The sequence below is a fragment of the Thalassophryne amazonica genome, chromosome 14 (assembly GCF_902500255.1).
Source record: "Thalassophryne amazonica chromosome 14, fThaAma1.1, whole genome shotgun sequence".
Lineage (NCBI taxonomy): Eukaryota > Metazoa > Chordata > Actinopteri > Batrachoidiformes > Batrachoididae > Thalassophryne > Thalassophryne amazonica.
Window position 1 is genome coordinate 61,845,287 of NC_047116.1, and position 15,000 is coordinate 61,860,286.

The following is a 15,000-nucleotide window of genomic DNA, read 5'->3' on the forward strand; positions in this document are numbered from 1 at the left end:
CATAGTAAAAGAGTGCGGATACTAGATTGACCTGCCTGCAGTCCAGACCTGTCGCCCATTGAAAATGTGTGGTGCATTATGAAGTGCAAAATACGAAAACGGAGAGCCCGGACTGTTGAACAACTGAAGTCGTACATCAAGCAAGAATGGGAAAGAATTCCACCTACAAAGCTTCAACAATTAGTGTCCTCAGTTCCCAAACGCTTATTGAGTGTTTTTAGAACGAAAGGTGATGTAACACAGTGGTAAACATACCACTGCCCCAGCTTTTTTTTAAACGTGTTGTAGGCATCCATTTCAAAATGAGCAAATATTTGCACAAAAACAATAAAGTTTATCAGTCTGAACATTAAATATTTTGTCTTTGTGGTGTATTCAATTGAATATAGGTTGAAGAGGATTTGCAAATCATTGTATTCTGTTTTTATTTACATTTTACATAACATCCAAACTTCATTGGAATTAGGGTTGTATTATGAAATGTTCAACACAAGGTGTGCCGTCAGGTTTTACAGCCCTATCAGCTGAGCCAGTATTAAAAAATAAATAAATTAAAATGCACTCGCACACAGTAGCCCAAAGCTAATGCATATTGAAAAACAGTGAAAGCAGACATTATTAAACATAAATGATCTTGGCAGATTGAGGAGAGACAGACCACAAATGCAGCCCAGTGTAAATGCACACTTGCATGACTGTTGCATGTGACACGCATGTCCAACATAACCTGACTACGCAGTTTGCAGTGTGTTCCAAGCGTGGGTGGTCATGGCATGCCATAAATCTCCATTTTTAGCTTTCTGTAACAGTTCTACCTCATGATATTCAAATGCTCTTTCTCCAAGTAACTTTTTTTTTTTAAATCTAGCCATCCAATGCATCCTTTTTATTTCCGACTCGTCTTCCCAGTCATTGCCAGGTTTTGTAAACAGTTCTTCTGAAGCACATCTTCAATCTCAAGTTATGTAACAGCCTTATTCCAAAATGAATGACATTCATTATTTTTCCTCAAAATTCTACACACTTCTACACAATTCTCATAATGACAATGTGAAAAGTTTGAGGTCACAGCCTTTGCTATAAAGCGCAAAATTGAGCTCAGGTGCATCCTGTTTCCACTGATCATCCTTGAGATGTTTCTACAGCTTAACTGGAGTCCACCTGGGGTAAATTCAGTTGATTGGGCTTGATCTGGAAAGGCACACACCTGTCTACATATAAGGTCCCACAGCTGACAGTGCATGTCAGAGCACAAACCAAGCATGAAGTCAAAGAAATTGTTTGTAGACCTCAGACAGGACTGTTTCGAGGCACAAATCTGGGGTAAGGTATAGAAATATTTCTGCTGCTTTGAAGGTCCCAGTGAGCACAGTGGCCTCCGTCATCCATAAATGGAAGAAGTTTGGCTCCACCAGGACTCTTCCTAGAGCTGGCCGCCAGTCTAAACTGAGCGATCGAGGGAGAAGGGCCTTAGTCAGGATTTTCTCATAGTAAGACAGTTTGTATTTGTTAGTGATTTTCCGGGCTTCAAACATGCTCCAGCAGACAGCCTGAAGCAAGCAAACACCTGAACATTTGGAACCGGGACTTAAGAGCTGCCGGCTCGAGGAGAGAGGGAGCATCTCATTAGTCGTGTCAGGGAGGTGACCTAGAACCTGATGGTCACTTTGTCAGAGCTCCAACATTCCTCTGTGGAAAGAGGAGAGTCTTCCAGAAGAACAACCATCTGTGCAGCAATCCACCAATCAGGCCTGTATGGTAGAGTGCCCAAACGGAAGCCAATCCTTAGTAAAAGGGACATGGCAGCCCGCCTGGTGTTTGCCAAAAGGCACATGACGGACTCTCACACCACGAGAAACAAAATTATCTGGTCTGTCGAGACAAAAATTGAGCTCTTTGGCATGAATAAAAGGGGTCATGTTTGGAGGAAACCATTCACAATCCGTACAGTGAAGCATGATGGTGGCAGCATCATGCTGTGGGGATGTTTTATAGCAGCAGGAACTGGGAGACTAGTCAGGATGAGGGAAAGAGAATGCAGCAATATACAGAAATATCCTGGATGAAAACCTGCTCCAGAGCGCTCTTGACCTGCTGCAACAGATCGTTCAGCACACAGCGAAGATATTAGAGGAGTGGCTTTAGGACAACTCTGTGAATGTCCTTAACTGGCCCAGCCACAGGCCAGACCTGAATCTGACTGAACAGCTCTGAAGAGATCCTAAAATGGCTTTGCACCCCAACTCTCCCCATTCAACATGATGGAGCTTGAGAGCTGCTGCAAAGAGGAATGGGCAAAGCTGCCCAAATATAGGTGCGCTAAGCTTGTGGCATCATATTCAAGAAGACTTGAGGCTGTAATTTCTATCAAAGGTGCATCAACAAAGTCTTGAGCAAATAAATAGTTATGCATGCGATTTGTTAGTTTTTTATTTTAATAAATTTGCACAAAGAAAAACCAACTTTTCTTGTTGTCATTATGGGGTGTTGTGAGTAGAATCTTGAGGGAAAAATTAATTCACTTCATGTTGGAATAAGGCTGTAACATAAAATGTGGGGAAAAGGATGCACTGTAGGTTTCTGTTTCTGTTCAATGCAGCTCATTCTTCTAACACATATATGTTACTCACTGTCTGTCCATGAAATAATTATCCTCATGAACCATATTTCGGATCTTTCAGGACGCTTTCTCATTTCAGTTACTGACCAAGCTTCACTTCCATACATTAACACACAGTACATGTACACATGTCCTGATCCTCACACTTCAGGTGTCATTTCTTGGGATGATGTCCGGCTTTAAGAATAAAGTTTTTGCAGACTACCAGTGCTAAAAACCAAAACAAAGCACATCTCCCATAATGCATTTCTGCTTCCCCTGGTGTTACATTTCGTCTGTCACATATCATCATGTCATGATAAGTCACTGATGTGTCATCCAGTCTCATAATCAGAAGCAGACACACACACACACACACCATTCAGTCTGAAGGCGTCACCTTATCAGTTTCAGTGCAGATATGTTTGTATGTGCAGATAATAATACACTTTTTTTATGTTTTTATGGGCAGATACCAATGATTTGTGATATAAAGGTGCATTCTGTTGGGTTTGTTAAGAGGAAATGCTCTTAATTTAGTTTCAACACAGAACAGGTGTAGAAGCTGAAACCTCAACACAATACATATGACTAAGACCTGCCATCTGGGACAATGTCAATGACAAAATGAGAAAGTGAAAAATCTTGATAAGACAATGTGTTGTACATACACAGTTAAGTTTGCACAGCAGAGGTTAGACAACAAAGGCTTCAACAAGAAGTGCCACTGAACAGCATCAGCTCTGTGTGGTTAAATTTAGAGAACAAACTAAAAACACCCTACAGGAAAAACCAAGCCACGGACAGATAAGTGTTTCAAAGAAAAAAGTACACATAAGTGCTACCAGACAGAACAAATAATATGTAGAGGCACATTAGTCAAGACAGTGAATAACAAGGACAGCGAGGAACAGGGGCTTCTACTCTATTAGATGGTGACATGGGACAATGGGATCAGATGAGAGGTGGTGAGCGGGCTTGATGAGACAGATGGGACAAACACACCACGGCTGGGCAGAAATACCTTAGTTCCCTGCCAGTACGCCCAAATTACTGTCACAGCATGTTTATTCCGTACTTCTTGTTTTAGACGTCTCAGCTCCGTCCGAGCCTGGTTGGGGTGGCAGGTGTTATGGAAAACAAGTTGAGGATGTGAGAAGATAAAGAATAAAGAAACAAGAAGGGGGGAGCAATGTGATGGGGGGAGGCAACTGTGTGATCAGCCAAAGAAGCAGAATAAAAGAGAAACAGCAGCAGTACTGAGAAAAACAGCTTTTGTAATAATGTTACACAGCTGTGAACATCATGAACCCAGAGCACTGATTAAAAAGATGAAGGCAGCACTGTTACGACTTCAGGAGTGAATAAATAAAAAACATTTTAAGTGTTCTGAATCAAATGTCTCTGTCAAAGCCACCGGGTCTGAAGCCTGCGTCATCAGTACCTGTGTGCCGTGCCAGTATGCTGCGATGGTGGTGGCTGCCTCTTCACACCGCTTCTGATGTTTCAGCTCTCTTAGCAGCTTACGGGCCTGAAGGAAAATTAACAGTTTGGTTATTTCTGTGCTACATTCTGTGATGATTATTTCTGGAGGTATTTTATATAATATGGGCACACCTTCCATCCTCTGGCATAGGACTGCACCACAGTGGTGGCACTCTTGACCCTCTTATACTTCTTTTGTTGCTACAAAATGACAGAGGAAGAAATAGGAAATTTGTAACATATATTGAAAAAAACTGGCACTGCAAACTTTTTTCTGCAATATGAAAAACATGAATTTTCACCAGATGACTTCAACACCATTTGGAAAAAATAATCAATGTGGAATGACTGTTGTGATTTTATAGGAGGATACAACTGCGCAGAAAACCGCAAGGCACTGTAGATAAAGTACACATTTTTTGATTATCCTATTTGAAACTGAAATAATTCCATACAACTTCCATTTATTTTGTTTCTGGATCCATATATTCCATTTTTGTGTTTTCCTTATTGCGTGATCATTTTCAGGAAAGCTGTGGTTGACAAAGTAATAGAGCTTCTTCCACAGTTAGCGCAACACAAAACAAAGATGCTGAGGGTTCTTCCTGGGGCTAGAAAATTTGTGCATTCCTGAGCAGAATGCCAACTTTCATCTCACTGTGATATTTTCTCCTGCTAAGGTTTTACTCAGTCTTTTTGCATGCACCTAACAATATGCTCTGTGTCTCAATTAGTTTTGGAATCAGACATGTTTCAGTTTTCTTGAGCGAGTTACAGCCGACTTGAGCAATACACGAAGAGTACAACAGGAGAGTGCAGAGCTGGAGGGCTACCACGAATCAAGGCAGCAGACACGGGTATGTGGTGCTTCCTTTCAGCTGCATATCTTATTTCAGGTCCTGTATCTCATTTCTTATGACCGTGTTTGCATGTGTTTATTTTATTTTATTGTATTTAAATACAGTACACGTTTCAATTTGGTCTTGTGTGCGCACATTTTTTTAAGCAATCTCCTTTTGCCTACGTGGCAGTCAGCAGCACCTCTGAGCACACCTTTCAAATGTTTTCTAATATATAAACTTAAGAATATCACTGTCAGAGTTTCCTTTGCTGTTATTTTTTAACAAAGGAAACTCCCATGTGGAAGTTTCTGTGTGATTCAGAGCTCTGCATGAGCTTGGTGAAAGTGCAGATCAGAAACTGACTTTTTGTAACTACATTGCTGAAGAGTGAGTGTGCACACTTAAATAGGTTTATATTTTCCGTGTATGGCTTTTTTTCACATTCAGAGAAAGTGCATTTAATTATTTACTGTTGTGGGTACAATCAAGGCTGGATCTTGGGGCAGAAATTTGGGAGGCTCAGCCCCTGACAATGAGGCAGCATGCATGCATTGACTGCAAAATTCTTTCAACCCTCTGTTTAATCACTCATTTCATGGGATAACACCTAATCTATATTATAATACCCAGGTAGCCTCTGTGCACGCGTATATATCATTTTGATCAGGGAGAAACTGGGGAGAGCTGACATTTGCCGTTTGGTATGCGTTTGTATTTTGGGTTAAGGATGAACCCCGCCAAAATGGAAAGTTGGTAGGACTAATATTTTCAGAGAAATTAGAGATATTAGCTAACAACAGTGAACAACAGATGTTGTGCTGCAATGGACCATGGGAGTTCAGGGTTTTGGGGCTTTAAATGTTATTGTGGTTCATGTTAGTTTAACAGTTTAGTGTTATTGATTCAGTGTGTTTTTGTAGTTCAATTGGTTTAGTCAGTTTAGTTAAGTGTCATGTTGCTATTACCATGAGTGAGTTAAGAGTATTGCATCTGATGTCTTCCGCCACAGTCTGTGTGTAAAAATAAAACACCTGCTTGTGGCAGAATGCAGAAGAGACAAAAATCTCTGTGTGGATGCTTGTGTATAACTCTGATCATAGACAAACTGGAGAGAGCTCACATTTGCTGTTTGGTACACATATGTATTTTGGGTCAAGGATGAACGCTGTGAAAACAGAACGCTGACATAACGAATATTTCTGAAGAAAACATGTATATTAGCAAACAACACTGAACAATGGATGTTGCTAATTACATTCTAGACTCACACCCCATTCCAGCAGGGGACGGTAAATCATCTATATATTAAAACCATGGGTACAGGCATGTGTGTGTCATTTTATTTAGTAAGTTCAATGCAAGTACATAATAGAAAGTGAAAACACTTATGTCCATTGTGGTCAATTTAAAAATCTAATGACAAAATAGAAGTAATAATTAAGTAAAAGTATATATATGATAGCAAGAACATAAATTTATATATACATTAAAACACTAAGGGTTGAGTTCTTCTAAAAACTGTTGCGGTCTAAGGTGCAAGGTTGTAAAAACATTCTGGACTCACACGCCATTCCAGCTCATTATAGAAACGTTGCACATTTTATTACCACCCTTGAAAAATGTCAGCTACCTCTTTTATAAACACCACCCAATCTAGAGCCTGTGGGCAACACGCTAGTGCTATAATATTTTCTATATGATATTCCACAATTAAGCAGCAGTGGTGGTGGCCAAGTGGTTAGTGTGCTTTGTTTTAATGTGGAAGGTTCCCGGTTCAAATCCCACCCCTGCCACATTTTGCCATCTAATGTGATATTGTGCCAGGAATGGCATCCAGTGTAAAACTTGTGCCAATTCAATATGAAGATCACCTCGGATTTGCTGTGGCGACCCAGAGTGCAAACAAGTGAGCAGCCAAAGGGACTTATCAGAGCACAAATCCTAAGCACAAATTACCACTAAATTCCCATGTGTTTCAAATGTTCAGTTTGCCAGAATGCTGTGTTCATTTTGCTTAATTTGTCACCACTGAGGCCTAATAGTGACTGACTAGCAATATAAATAAATGCTGACAGTTCAAGAGCCACAAGTTTTGGAAGGCATAGTGTAGAGCATTAAGTGTGTGTGATCCATCGATTTCTATTTAATCCACTAGATGGCGGATGCAGTCCGTGAGCTGTTGCCAGGTAGCCTCCATCTTGCTTAGCGTCATTACGCACTGTCAGGCATTAGATTAAATGGAAATCGATGATGTGCTGACTTAAACTTGGGTTAAAGGAGTGCTTCTCAATTATTTTCTGTTACCCCAGGAAGAAGAAAACATTTTGCACCCCCCCCCCCCCCCACTCTCTGCAGTGACTATAAATAGTATCATTTGTCCATAAAATTGTTTTAAGTAACATTGTATCCTTATTAACATAAAAAAAAACAAACAAACAAAGAAACAAAAACAACTTTAGATCAACTTTCAGCAAAGAATAACTTTATTAACATTGTTTTTGGTCTGTACCAAAAAAAAAAAAAATCACTTTCCTTGAAATAAAAAAATGAATCCTTAAACTATTAACATTATTTGACCGACTGCCATTTGATACTGAAAACAAAATTAAATAAAATCATAAATACATATAATATATAAATACTAATAAATTCAAATTGATCAGAACACTTACTCAGGAGCACAATATATAACTAACACTATAACAATATATAAATAACACTAAGAGACAAAAAATGAATAAAACAATTTGTGCTGATTTTTTATGATTTTTTTTTGTTATTTAAATTTTTTTATTAGTTTTTATTTTTGCAGCACTTGCGTCATCCAGCATGACAGACACCATGTCTACTGCTGCTCAGCTCCTCTGCTACGATGCTATGATGTCATTGGTGCTCGCTGGTTTACTGAAGCAGCATTCACCAAGCGGGATGATTAGTGGCAATATTCTGCACGTTTTCACTGAAAAAATGATTGGGGTGTAAGTGTCTAAGTGACGCCTTAATTTTTTTTGCCTTCATGCTGTCCGCTGCCAACATTTTAAGGCACTGCGGTCTTTCCTCGTCTCCCACTGTAGTGTGAAAACACACCCGCTGGCATCACATCTCGCTCCCCCAGGGGAGCGCCCCACTATTTGAGAAGGACTGGGTTAAAGTGATCTGAAAATGCTGTTTTGTGTAACATTCGGGTCCAGCAACAAGCTGACAAAACATTGTGGAGTGAGCAGGGCTTAATTTGAGGGGGAGCAAGCCGGAGCGCGCGTCCGAGGTTCCGGAGCGAACCTCTGACATTGGCTCCGCCAGCTATTTATACTGGATCCGTGATCCGCCACCTCTCTTGACTAACAAAACATAAAAAAATAAATAAATAAATAAATAAAAAATCACAGTGATTGCTCTCACTGCCAATCACACCGCCGCCCTCCTGTCTGCTGTGCGGAATTGCGCCAAATCTGGCAACAGGTCCAGAGGCTACGCTTGCTCTGGATGTTGACCGTAGCCGCAGAGCTCCGTGGCCACCGAGAGAGGACTTGGATTCTTTGCGGGTCCCGCATCCGTACCCCCGGAGGCAGTGAGTGAAGGGAGAGCCGTGCATTGTGTTCTGCGTGTGTCCGTTTCTAATCTTCTCGCACAGAAGAAAAAAGAGAGTGTTTACACAAGAGAGAAAAGTGAGAAAATATTAATGCCTGTTTGAGAAAAGTGTGTAGTGAGGGGTTTTACAGCCTTAAAACATCTGTAATAAGTGTAAAAAATAGCACTACTTCGCGGATTTTGCTTATTATGCCGTGTTCACACCGGGCGCGATCAGACGCTACAAATTCGCGGGGGTCGTGTGGCGACGGACGCGCCTCCTTCACCCAGTGTGTCGCTCTGCTTTTGCTGCAAAAATTCGCCCCGGTGCGTCATCAAATAGGAGGAGCTTCCATTCCGCTCGGCGTCAAGTCATCATGACGGACCTTGATCACACGGAGCGAGTTGTTGTGAAAAGCTCCCAATACAGAGAGTATCATTATTTTCTGCAGGAGCTGCGTATGGATTACGGCCGCTTTCAGCGGTCCTTCCACCTCTGCGGGACCCAGTTTGAGGACCAACTGTCCCGTTCACGCGCGCACATGTAAACAATTAAAAAAAAAAAAAAAAAGAAACTCCGCTGCTTGCTGCAGCTCGCTCCTCCCCCAAAAAACTCTGTCATAATTGTGTTTAGAAACCAGTCACCATTTGTTTTATTATACATCCGTGTAGTTAATTAATAAAATATTCTCCACACAGATGATTCACTCACGCGCGCACGTAAAAAAAAAAAAAGAACGAAACTCCGCTGCCTACTGTGAGGCTGCTCCTTGCTCTTTCCCAAAAAACTCTGTCATAATTGTCTTTAGAAACCAGTCACCATTTGCTTTATTATACATCTGTGTAGTTAATAAGTAAAATAATCTCCATGGATGATTCCCTCGCGCGCGCACGTAAAATAAAAATAAAAAGAAACTCCGCTCCCCCTGCTGTGGGGCTGCTGCTCGCTCCAAAAAGTCTGTCATAATTGTGAAATAAAGGACAAAAGAGACATAAGTCCTGCTCACAGGCTGCTACCAGATACAGGACATGTTCACATCCTCAGTCAAACTCCAGACTTCTCCACGTCACTACATATTCAGTCCCTGATTGGTCATCGCGGCGCGATGAGACGAAAAAGTTCAGATTTTTCAACTTGGGGAGGAGGGCAACGCGTCGTGATGCGACGCAATATCGCGCCACAAACGCGCAAAATGCTCAAAATCACTTCACTCGCGTCGCTTCACTCGTGTCGCGCTGCGCGGTTTGGCACCAAACCGCGTCCTTACATAGGGATTACATGGCAACCTGTGGCTGCAGTCGCTTGCGTCGCACCCGGTGTGAACGCGGAGAACGTAACTCCCGCGATAAACGAGGGACCACTGAGGAATTTGTACTCTCTCTGGATTTGGTGTGACTAGTGTTAGGCCTACAATACATGCCCAGTTTATTTTCAGTGTGGCGCACAGCGTTGTTTGCAAGCCCCCCCCCGCCCTTCTTTTTTTTTTTCTGCACCGGAGCCACCCATCCTCTGCGCTCCAGGACCTCCCACTTTACAAATTAAGCACTGGGAGTGAGCTTTCATAAGTGAGTATTATATGCAGTGGTGGGTACACCTAACCAAAAAGATAGCTTCGATAACCACTAATCCGCTAACCAAAAAGTTAGCTTTTATAACGCTAAACCAATAAATCACAAAAAATTTAGTGGAAGCTTCAGCTAGCTGCTAACTTTCAGTATTGACTCGGTACACTATCAGCTACTGACAAGCCAGTTTTGAGTTTAAGTGCCATTACAAACCCAACTGGTCAGAGCTTCTGTCTTTGTGTGCCCTGCCCACTGTTGTAAGGAAGAGTCATTTACATTCAACATACAGTGTCCCAGACATGAGGCAGAAGTCATGAAAAACAAAGATGGTTTGACTAATGGTTTTGATTATAAACCAAATTAATCCGGTTAGTTTGTCTACATTAATGTCAACTGTGTCATTTTTACAAAGTGAAAATATAACACATATCTTTTAATTTTAAAATAATGTGCTAATTCTGAAGGTTTGAACATTAACACACGCAGATGCCAAAAGGCCTCCGCTCATCACTGGTTGGCTGGTTTATTTATTTGTAAAAACCAACACACAAGTTGCTGTAACATGTGCTGGATGTCACAAATAAATGTGTATTTGCTGTGTATTCATACTGCCATCCAGTAGATGCGTCAAAATACATAGAACACTGCTATCTACTAGAACAGAAATTGATGGTGTGATCTGCAGGATAAATCATTTCCTTGTCTAACATGTGAATGAGCTACATCCACACCAATATTTGGCTGCTCAGTTATTTTAATGCCAAGTTACAGTTTAAGTTTAAAACAGTTTGCTTTTTTGGAGTGAGTGTTGAGCGATTTAAATAAACAAATACAGGAAGTGAATTAATCTTTTCCCCTTTCTCTTGTAAACCTAATCCCGTCAGATCTCAGAAGCTAAGCAGTGCAGAATCTGGTTAGTACTTGAATGGGAGACATCTTTGGAACACCAGCGGCTGTGTGTGTGTTACTCCAGGTGAAACTGGAGTTGCGTCAGGAAGGGCATCCAGCGTAAAACTTGTGCCAAATACCAATGCGGATCTGGCTGTATCCACTGTGTTGACCCTGAACAATAACGGGAACAGCTGAACCGACAACACAACTTCAATTGAAGGCAACATTTTCTCAAAATCTCAACACATTTATTCAAGCTTTTTTAAAACAAAATCTCAGACAAGAAGAAACAAATAAATAAACAAAATCCTGTTGACCCATGGAAGGACAAGATTTCCATCCCCACCACTGATATTTTACGCCAGGAAAAAAACAAAAAAACTGGCACTCCTGGTGTGCCCTTTAATAAAAGCCCTATTCATACAACAGGAACTTATACCAATTCAGAGCACTCTGCTAACAGGCAACCCAATATAATAGTTTACAATGTTATACTTTTGGTTGGCTTTATAGGGTAGCTGGGAAACAAGGTTGCATTTATAGGAAGCTCATTCCCTCAATTACCATCAGACGCAGATGAGCACTGGAAGTTTGTGATAGCTTGTGATTAACTTGACAATCAGAGCCTCCAAATTACTAACTAGGAACAAACTCAGTGAATCCAAGAGCCCTTAAATCAGAATAAATTCTATACTATCGGACAGGCAAGCCTCTCGCAAATTTGTCATGAACGATGTCTGCTTTGCAGTGTTCCTTTTTTTTGATTTATCAAGCAACAAAAGTTGCTGTACTTGACATTACTATTGCACATGTTGATGCTCCAGTGACATATTGAGCAGCCCAACTACATATTGTTGAACCTCACCGCATATCGGCGATACCACGCTGCCACCACAGTCTGACTCTTCTTCAGCAGCAGGAAGTGGGAGCGACACTTCCAGCCACGGTAGATCTTCTGAATAAGTGTGGCCAGGTCCTCCAGACACTGCAGTCGCTTCTCCTCCAAGAAGAAGAGCTACAGAGAGGAGAAGGGAATGAAACAAAACTCTCACCTTTTCCAAAATTTCATATGGCAGGTATCAATAGGGAGTTCTCTTTTGGAAAGACCTTTATATGATTTTTTTAAGTTTGCAAAGTGATAAAAACAAACATTTTACTTATTTTATATGGAGTAAAACTATTCAGGAACAAAGAACAAGGTCAAAAACCAAGGTGAGTGGACTCCCATCTTAATATCGCTGCTAAGGACTGTTTAAGTTTGTAAAAACTGACTGAAACAATAAGTCGTTCCAGAAGATATGTATGGAACATTACAGGTCAGCCACAATTAAATGGCAATTAATCATAAGAAGCTGCTGCACTTCTTTTGAGATGAGTTTTTCATTAGTTCCTGTGTTTTTTTTCTTGATTATAACACTAACACCTGCCTAACTTGATGCATGCATTAAATTATTACGTTGAAATAAATTTTTTCTTTTAAATGTAAATTAAAGAAATGTTTTTTCAGCGCAATGAATTTGCAAATAGTAAAAGCATGAAATTTAACAAGCAATAAACAGTGATTTATAAGGCAAATATTTAAAAATTTGAGCTCATTACAATAATATGTTTCTCTAATTTTTGATTTATTGATTGATGCTAATTAACACTCCAAATTATGATGTATTTATTGCAGGAACCTCTGAACAGTCTAATATATTTTGATATTAGATGTCAAATCAATTTCAACAAGACTGTATATAATAGAAGCGTTGATTACAAATACTTTGATTTGTTTTGAAACTTAAATTTAATATTGTCCACCAGCAAAGCAAACTCTGCTATGTTTAGCTAAACGCCGCTCCCGGTAGTGTGAGCGTGCGTGCAATAGCACATTTTCTTATAGCACCAAAACTGCACACTATAAAAGAACTACGAGTATTGCACAATAAATGCAACACAACGGCAAATGGTATGAATAATCCATGTCACGTGACATACAACCCACCAATCAAATGACAAGAATCCACTCAGCCTTATATATAAAATAAAATAACATTTACTGTTATTATAAAAAAAAAAAAAAAAAAAAAAAAATCACAGTAAATGATAGCCCTAGTCAGCCTGCAGTGTCCATAATGCCAGAAAAGGCAAACGTGGTTATTATATATATCTCTGGCTTGACTTTGCGGACAAAGATTTAGGAAGGACACATACGATGACTACAAGCCTGCTCATGGATGAGGCCAATAAATGAGAGGGAAGTTCGACAATAGTGGTGACAATTAAAGGTCTGGATGGTATTTGGGTTAGAAGGGGCACTACTGAAAAGACCAGAGGAGTTTTCCTCCTCTGACGAACACTCCAACTTTGTCTGACGAACACTCCAAATTTCCACAATAATCAGTTTACGTCAAAATATAAGAACAAAACACACTCACTCGCTCATCTTTAACTGCTTATCGGGGATTGGTCATGGGGGCAACAGCTTCCCCAAACTTCCCTTTCACCGGCCACATTGACCCCCTATGTCTGGGGGATACCGAGGGGTTCGCAGGTCAGTGTGGAGATATAATCTGTCCACCTAGTTCTGGGTCTTCCCTGCGGTGTCCCTGCAGATGGACGTACCTGGAACACCTTTCTAGGAATGTGCTCAGGGGGCATCCTTATCAGATGCCCGAACCACCTCAGCTGGCTCCTTTCAAAGTTTAGAAGCAGTGGTTCTACTCTGAGCGCCCCACGGATGACTGAGCTTCTTACCTTATCTCCAAGGGAGACACCAGCCACCCTCCAGAGGAAGCCCTTTTCCCCTGCTTATACCCACGACCTAGTTCTTTCGGTCATGACCCAACCCTCATGACCATAAGTGAGACTAGGAACAAAGACTGAGCAGTAGATTGAGAACTTCACCTTTTGGCTCAGCTCCCTTTTTGTCACAACAGTACGGTGAAGCGAATGCAATACCATCCCTGCTGGGCCGATTCTCCGGCCAATGTCATGCTCCATTGTCCCCTCACTCATGAACAAGATCCCGAGATACTTGAACTCCTTCATTTGGGTCAAGACTGCATTCCCTACCCAGATTAGGGGGAAAAACAAATCACAATCATCTTATTTGAGAAACTAGAACTGGATATTTCAATTACATTTGAATGATATGATGTATTGATTAGCAAGATGACTTTTTAGTGGTCTTAGGCAAATCAATCTATCAAATACAGTGATCTCCCTAACATGGCCACAAGCATACCAGTTCTACCAAGCCAGAAGATACTCCCAACATTATAATGTTTTTCTTTAAAATTTGGCATCAGAGTTGAACAGATTGCTGGATCAATGCCATCAAACTACTTCTTGAATTTGCAGTTGGTTGACTGATTAATCAGTGCTAAGTTAACACAAACCAGAACCAATCACAGCTACAAAACTATCTGCCATTATGAGATCATATTAGATGGTGTGTGTTTGGTCTTGTGTTGGCTGGGGAGAATATCCCTTTTTACACAGCAAACCTAAACAACTGAAGAACCTACAAGTACCCAGGAGGAGTGGGGAGCTCATTTCCCATGTTACATGGAATGCATAAGTGAAACCATGTGTTCTCAAAGCAGTGGGTAAGTGCAAACTGTTTTAAGTGGGGGCTCAGAGTACAACCAGTCCTGCTTCATCAACATCTAACCATGAGGAAAGGACTGAGCAGCTTAATCTAATGGACTCAAACATTTATAGACAAAAATGTTTGTACTAAATCTTCATATGGTACCGTTCTAGGATTCCTGATGAAGATCTTAGAGCGGCCATAAGACACCTCTTCTGCAGGTACATGGAGATCTGTCAACAGGACCTCCACACCTTCCCTACAAGGACACACAATGCTCAGGAAAGTCAAAGAAAAACATCTGAAATATCAAATAAAGACAACAAACAATGTATGGAGTCTTGTGACAGGAATTTGGACAAAAAGAAAGGCACAAGCTGTGGGGTTTGAGAGAAAGTCTGAAAGAATGAGGAAGACGGCAAACACATCACAGCTAATTAAGAATAAAGCTTCAGATAAACAGCATTCTAATC

The 15,000-nt window shown here is 40.8% G+C and overlaps 1 protein-coding gene across 4 annotated transcripts in view; it reads right to left on the minus strand.

The window, feature by feature from the left end:
- The window catches only part of myo1b (myosin IB), a 216,759-nt gene that overhangs the window by 20,724 nt on the left and 181,035 nt on the right, over positions 1–15,000 (minus strand). For 2 of the 4 annotated variants that reach the window (XM_034186761.1, XM_034186764.1), the window contains 5 exons: positions 14,693–14,786; positions 11,816–11,965; positions 4,217–4,285; positions 4,044–4,130; positions 3,624–3,710 (listed from right to left, as the gene is read on the minus strand). In XM_034186761.1, coding sequence (XP_034042652.1) covers positions 3,624–3,710; positions 4,044–4,130; positions 4,217–4,285; positions 11,816–11,965; positions 14,693–14,786 — 487 coding nt within the window. The remainder of the gene's footprint in view (positions 1–3,623; positions 3,711–4,043; positions 4,131–4,216; positions 4,286–11,815; positions 11,966–14,692; positions 14,787–15,000) is intronic. The other 2 variants (XM_034186763.1, XM_034186762.1) reach the window with 1 other exon arrangement.